This window comes from Pelmatolapia mariae, linkage group LG10_11 (genome assembly GCF_036321145.2).
Source record: "Pelmatolapia mariae isolate MD_Pm_ZW linkage group LG10_11, Pm_UMD_F_2, whole genome shotgun sequence".
NCBI lineage: Eukaryota > Metazoa > Chordata > Actinopteri > Cichliformes > Cichlidae > Pelmatolapia > Pelmatolapia mariae.
This window is the reverse complement of record NC_086236.1, coordinates 48162534-48169966: the sequence shown is the minus strand read 5'-3', so window position 1 is coordinate 48169966 and position 7433 is coordinate 48162534. Positions and strand designations below refer to the sequence as shown.

The window sequence follows — 7433 nt, the reverse complement described above, 5'->3', positions numbered from 1 at the left end:
TTCTTTTTTTTACTGGACACGACAATATAACGACAATTAAAACCATAAAAAAGAATCTTACTCAGTACCGGTGTAAACTTTTAAAAAACCCTAACACAGAGAAAAAAAGTCTTTCTTGAGTGAATCAGATGAGAAGAGACAATGGCATGCTTGTTTATAGTATTGTTTCATAGATGGGTGTCCTTGCTGGATTCCGGGAAAGGAACAAAACTTCCTCTGCTGCAGTCGCAGTCTCAGTGAAAGCAGACAGGCTCTTGGCGTGAGTGCATCATGGAGAGACCTGTCGCCGTGTCAGTGCGCAGGAGTCCCTCACTACCAGATTACAACACCTCAACCTCCACCTTGGCCTTTGACCAGCATTTCACTACAACTCTCAAAGGAATTCTCCTCCAGGCTGAGATAGTAAGTGTGACTTTTGAGTTTATGATCCTTGCAGATTGTACATTATCAGCACTGCTAAAATCAAGCTAATGACCAGAAGCAAGTGATTATTCATTCAGGAATCCTTGTCAGGAAGGGCGGTAATTTGGATGTTAACAATAGACATCAATAGAAATATAAAGCAACTTACAGTTATGGTAAAAGTTTACATTAATAGCTGTGAAACACACAGGCAGCTAGAGACTAGAGACAGCTTGATAAGTGGTTGTTTTAAGACTCGAAAATGGGCCATATAAAGACAGGTCTTGAGTTATGTTTTAATAATGATTGTTTTTCTAGAAGTTTTTCTATTTACACATTTTAAAGAAAAGTTATATTTCCCTTGAATGTTTTATGCACAGTGAAAATAAAACGGAGTACTGTTTCTATGAAAATCGGAAGTTGACCAAAAAACTCCAAGCAAATCAACTCGTCCTCCTTTTTCTCCCTCTTTGTCCCTCTTCCTTTCTAAATCAGCTGAAGGAAAAAGTCAGGATAGCCTTACTCTAAATACAGTCTGGCTGTCTGCCATTCAGAGGCTGGCCACGCCAGAACTAAAATAATCTGATTTCAAACCATTGCAACAAGGTTGTTAAAAAAAACCCTAACAACTTTCTGGTTGGGTTTATGTTTGCAGATTTAAGAAACTGTTCCGTGACCATACAGATTGGCATATAAGTTGCAATTTTAGATCTAATAGTTGCAGATAAAACTTGAAAATTAAACCATAGGAACTCCTCTTTAACTTCAAATCCTAACCTTTGGCTGAGTGCAGCAGGTGCACTGAACCATTTCAGTAACACAACAGGTTATTTTGTTAAGTTCCCAAGCACAAAATGATTTGATTTCAAAGGAAACCGAAACAGCTCACAGTCATGCTTCACACCAGAAAACAGTTTCTTCCTGTGATATGAAACATCCAGCAAGAATCTTTTGTTGTGGAAGGGAAGGGTGGGGATTGGAATAGTGTTGGGAGGAAGGAGATTTAGTTACTCACAACCACAGCACTCACCCACTCACTGAGATGGAGAATGCTGGGTGTTGAATCTTGACATTAAAGCGATTAAAGTGACATGAAATACAGTTAGAGTTATGGGGTTTAATCATTTTTGACTTTAAAAAAGCTGAAAGTCTACACATCTTGAATCCACTGTGGTGCTGTAACGAGACAAAACTACAAAATGTCATCTTTGAATTATCAGTCCAACTATATGCAATTTCTGGGGACATATCTATATCAGACATGAATTCAAAAGATACAGAGAAGGATTTGAGCTTTAGCCAGTACTGACTCTGTCTGCTCTCCTCCCCTCTCTTCTAGATATGTGGCATGTTAGTGTGGATTCTGGTTGGGGGTACAGACTATTTCCATCTGCCTGCTCTCTGCTGGGTGATGTTTCTTTCCATCTTGTTCTGGATTCTAACAGTTAGCCTGTTTATAATTTACCTCACTGGAGTCCACAACAGGATACCACAGGTCCCCTGGACCACACTGGTAACTCACAGACACATGCAAATACTGCACAAACAAGCTGCTTTACTCTTTTTGTTAAAAACTATTTTTCCAGAATTTTGCAAATAGTTTTTAAAACCTGTAATTCTCTGTCTTTGTCTCTATCAGTCACTGTGCATTAATTGCATTGCTACTGCACTATATCTTGTGACAGCAGTAGTAGATGCTCTCTCCGTCAACCAGGAGGTCAGGGGGCGACACAACTATAACTGCTGGGCGGCATCAGCGGTAAGAGCACCTACTATTTTTTAAAGACAAAAAAGAAAGAAAGAATAGCAGAAAGCTTTAAATGCAGCATTTCTACAAACACAGCGACTGAGCTACCATGGAGATTATTGGTCTAAAGCAGGGGTGGGCAATCTCAGTCCACGAGGGCCGGTGTCCCTGCAGGTTTTAGATGTGTCCTCGAACCAACACAGCTGATTTAAATGGCTAAATTAGCTCCTCAACATGTCCTGAAGTTCTCCAGAGGCCTGGTAACGAACTAATCATGTGATTCAGGTGTGTTGACCCAAGGTGAGATCTAAAACCTGCAGGGACACTGACCCTCGTGGACTGAGATTGCCCACCCCTGGTCTAAAGTCTTGTTTTGTTTTGATAAGACAAAATATACTTTTATATCTCAAATGTTAGAGCTAAGCATAATTTAAATAAAGTAAAACGCTGTGTAAAAAGTCAAATATGATACAGTACAATTATTATTATTATTATTTTACCAAAGTCGCTTTAAAGATGGCAACTGATTGTAAGTGGTCGCATGCCTGAGCCGAGTCGTCTCAGCAACCATTTCAAAGGCACCAAAATTACAAGTTCATTACACACAACTGCTGTTTTCCCCAGTGTGACTGTAGCATAACTCCACTTTTAATCTGTACATTAAGTCACCTGGATGGTGTGTTAACTTGGTGCTCAGCACTGAAACTGATAAGAAAGCTTGACCTGAAATTTTCTTAGTATTTCTCCACCAGAACTTTATATTCCTAAAATGGAATGATTTTAAGTTTACATGTATGTGGGAACTTAAATGCTAAGGACAACATAATGGGCTGTACTGTAGACTGTTTCTGGGTGCTGTAAATGGAAGTGAAAAAATGTATTCGATTATATATATATATATATATATATATATATATATATACACACAAATATTATGTCCAAATCTAACTTCAGCCTGTTTTTGTGTCTGTTTTGTTTCCCCCTTTTTTTCTCATCTCCTCGTTCACCTCTCAGTTCTTTGCATTTCTGACCACACTTTGTTATGCAGGAAGCAGTTATCTGAGCTACCGTACATGGAAAACCACAGAAGAAGAGCAGTAGCGTCATTGCCTCTCATTTTACAGCAACATCCTTCTTTTCTCTGTCAACACGAGCTTTTGTGAATTCTGTGACCAAATTCTAACGAAGTAAAGTTCAGTAGAAAAATGAAAAACTTGCCGTGACGGAGCAGCCACTTGTTTTCAACATGTTTAACCTTGTTTGTGTGATGCAGCTGTGCAACCAGTGGTCTACATACAAGCAGTTTGAGAAGATAAAGCAGTGAAGGATGTAACACAAAAATGCACTGAACCATGTGTACCCATGTGTACAACGTGCTTTTGTTCTAATACCCAAAATGCTTTTTTATTTTGTGTATTGATTTTTTTCTTGATTGCCACCAATTTCCCAAAAGATCAAGTCAAAAACGTGCTGCTCACAAAACACTGAACATTATACAACTTTATCCTTCAACTATTAAGCATAAATAAAAAAGGTAAAATCATTTGTATAAGCTTTGTGTGATTTTGATTAAAAGTGCAAAATGTCACAGCTTCTTCACTGCTGCAGATGTGCAAATTTTTTTTCACTGATGTCTTTTCATTTAATACCAAAAAACCCCCACCTGTCATTAGCACATATTATATATTTAACCTCGGAGACAAACTAAACTCATCTTACATAATGACTGTTCTGTTTGTTCACAGGAAAACAGTAAACTGCAGACCCAATTTCCAAAAAAAGAAAAAAGTATAATACAGTGCACCCACTTTGCTATTTTCTTAAGAGATTTTTTGTTTGATTTTTAATCAGTTCAGTTTTATTTATATAGCAACAAATCACAAAAAGATTAATCAGTGTTTCTGTCTTTCATTAATAACTTTATCTGTATTGCTGCCTTAATGAATGAACACCACTCCCCAGTGAGCTCCCAGGGACGTAATCCCATTACCACTGAATCGTCCGCTCAGCAGTCTGAGCTCTGCATCAGGGTGGGTCGGGTAGAAGTTAAAGGAGCCCTGCAATGCAGAACCAAAGGTGAACACATGATGATGAGCATTAGCATTGCACATGTCAACAAAGAGGAAATGTAACCAGTAAATGTAGCAGACCTGAGTAGGCTGCCTGACAATCAGAGAGCGCCCTCTGGAGGTCCCAAATATCACCTGATAGATGTAGTTGTTATCAATTTTCCAGAGATCTAAAATGTAGGCAAATAACTAATTTAAGACAGATTGATGATATAGACGATGATGATGCGAGTAGAGTAGAATACAAAGTAATTAAGTTAAAAACTATACACCACAAAAAAATAAAAATCTGTCAATAAATATCACATTAAAATAGGTTAAATGATTAAAGAACTCTTCACATGGTTGTAACGTGAAGCTAATATTTCAGCATCAAATGTCTCTGCCCTGATCAATGGCCTCTCCATCAAACAGTTCCAGCTCTTGTGGGGTACCATAGATGCGACCGACCACGTCGGCCCAACTGTTATCGTAGCGGAGCTGAATCCTGGAACGCAAAAACAAAAACAGCGCTGTGACTCATACGTTACAGAAGAGGAAGAAAGCGCTTTTTCATTTTGACTCTGTTTGAACTACAAGTTTCTTTGGTCTGTCCATTCCCCATATTCTCCCCAAGTATATTTTAATTTATTAAAAATAATTAACCTGCAAGAATGCAACAGTATTGTATGTCTAACTGTGTATGCAAACAAATCACTACCAAATATGACAATTTTACAGTTTCAAAAACGTAGGTATGGCCTCAAAATAGAAATGTCATGTTTTGTGCAAGCCTTCAAATGCTGATTGGTTGATAAGTGGACAGGAACAGTGAAGCGAGGGTGGCAGAGTTCACCAGGAACAAGGAAGCAGAAAAAACAAACAAACTGATGGCTGGATGTCAGCTGCACGAACATGTCTGCAACACAACAACTACAGCTTCAAACTGCCCACACAGAGAATATGGTGGCAGTGTCAAAAATATGTGGTATAACTGATCTGTGTCGTTGGTCCATCAGGCAGCCACAGAGAAGAGTGATGTTATAAAATACAATGAGTTGAAGTGAAAGTGAGTGTTAGAAACAATGTAAAAAAAAAAAAAAAAAAAAAAAAAAAAAAAAAATGCAGCCATTGTCAATGGTTTGTTGTTTTTTTCTGTATACATCTCCCGTCTCTGTTCCAGCATTTGAAAATAGCATAGCATCTTGCAGATATAGCACTGTGCAGTTGAGATTTTGGAGGACTGCACAGGAGCAAGGCTCTCGGTAGGCAAAGATACGCAAAAACATACACAATGTCATATTTTGGAATGTAGCAAAGGTTATACCCTAAATGCAAGAAGCTAAGAGGCAGAGGCAGGAACAAACGAGAAGCTATTTGTTTAATATGGACTGGTTCTAACATACATAGAAGTAAAACTAAAAACAAAGGGAACAACACTGAGGAGCAGACAGGCTAAGAAACAGTACAACACAACAAGGAGCAAAAAGAAAGCGACAGCCAGGTACACAGGAGAAACCAATCAGGAATAACCAGACAAGGAAGTAAAATCAGATACATGGCACAAAGGACAATAGATACCAAAATAAAACAGGAAGTAACATGACAAAGGAACACCTAACATAGACAGGGACACTTGCCATGACATGATTAAAGAGAACATGGGGAGATAATAAATTGAAACTGAAAGACATAAATATAAACAAATTTAAATATAAATACAAATATAGCGCACAGCAGAAACCAAATTGCAAAAGGCAACAAAATTAAATCTAAGAAAGATAATATTATCATAATAAAACAACGAGAAAATAGCTGCTGTGTATAAAATAGAAATCTCAAGACAAAAAAACCCCCACGGTGTCACGACTGGGGCAGCAGTCGTATGAAGGTCAGAAAGGAGGATCCAAAAGCAGACAATGGCGGAGGTGCAAGTGGGATTTATTAACAGGGAACAATAACCAAGATGTGGGCAGAACTAAACATAAACCTAAACTGGGAAAACTAATACAAAAGGGAGGACATGGAGCGGGGAGCAGAGAGACACGGAGAAACACGGAATAACGTTAAGTACACGGAAAATTCACAGAGGAACACAGACAACGCGACGAGGAGCACAAGCAGAGACGCAGTATAAATACACACATCAGGTAATCAGGAAATAGCACACAGGAGGGGACACAGCTGGAACTAATGGACATAACGAGACACAAACCTACAAAGTAAAACAGGAAACACACAGACTGTTTTACACAACCAACTGGGGACACGACAGAACACAGAGGAGAGACACAGGTAGGGATGATAGAAACACAACTCAAACCCTAAGAACAAATACAAAACAGCAGAAACTGGAAAATAATAACAATAAACTCAAAACGCTGGGTCATAGACCCAGGATCATGACACACGGTCCATGACACACAATCACAGCACCACAGCTTCTGGGCTCATGCCTGCTGGGCTGTTGAGTTCGCGTCCGCAAAGGAGTATGATCAAGGCATTACATATCAAAATACTCTGATTTTTAAGGAACTCAGCAATGATGAAAAATGTCTGCATAAATAATAATAAATTCAAATGTTAAAAGTCTAACGTTTTCTGCTCTAATAGATCATAAACATGCAGATAGTGGCTTTCAAACTTACCCCGAGTCTCCTGAGGCTGTCCTTCTGAGTCCTGAGCAAAGGATGAGCTGACACTGTGACAGTGCTGCTTCAGTATGTCTCTCTCCCTCAGTATATATTATCTCTCTCTCCCTCTCTCTCTGTCACACACACACACACACACACACACACACACACACACACACACACACACACACACACACACACACACACACACACACACACAGAGAACCGAGTTTGTAAGTTCTAACGAGCTTGAAAGTCAATATTTGGTGTGACCACCTTTATCCTTCAACATATCCTGAACCCTAGGAAAGCTTTCTTGTAATTTCCTTAAGTAGTCATCCCAAATAGTTCCTCCTCCTTCTTGAAGGACATTTAATTGGAGATTATGTATCGGAATTTCAGGAGCAGGACCACGCCTCCACACACGCTCCTTCCAGCTGTCATCTATCTAGGTTCCCCCAGTTCTGCAAGCTGATCATTCTCGTTTACGTGCCCCACCCTCCCTCGCTCCTTGTTCTCTATTCTTTAACTTCTTCGCTTCTATTTAGTACATGGGGATCTGCCAGGCCCGGGAGCCATCGCCAGTCCCCTTCAAGGCCTTCC

The 7433-nt window shown here is 39.3% G+C and overlaps 1 protein-coding gene across 1 annotated transcript; it reads left to right on the top strand.

The window, feature by feature from the left end:
• The first annotated feature begins 238 nt into the window (after positions 1–238).
• On the top strand, positions 239–3692 carry cmtm8b (CKLF-like MARVEL transmembrane domain containing 8b). Its single transcript, XM_063487145.1, has 4 exons — positions 239–402; positions 1742–1915; positions 2042–2161; positions 3164–3692. The coding sequence occupies exons 1-4, from the start codon at positions 271–273 to the stop codon at positions 3248–3250; spliced, it is 513 nt and encodes a 170-aa protein (XP_063343215.1). The 5' UTR covers positions 239–270; the 3' UTR covers positions 3251–3692.
• The last annotated feature ends 3741 nt before the right edge of the window (positions 3693–7433 follow it).

What these genes read in the sequence shown, in the direction of transcription:
- cmtm8b (XM_063487145.1), top strand. Translation starts at nt 271, where the DNA reads ATGGAGAGACCTGTCGCCGTGTCAGTGCGCAGGAGTCCCTCACTACCA. An exon ending in TTCTCCTCCAGGCTGAGATA is followed by an intron (nt 403 to 1,741) that starts GTAAGTGTGACT and finishes CCTCTCTTCTAG; the next exon opens with ATATGTGGCATGTTAGTGTG. An exon ending in ACTGCTGGGCGGCATCAGCG is followed by an intron (nt 2,162 to 3,163) that starts GTAAGAGCACCT and finishes TTCACCTCTCAG; the next exon opens with TTCTTTGCATTTCTGACCAC.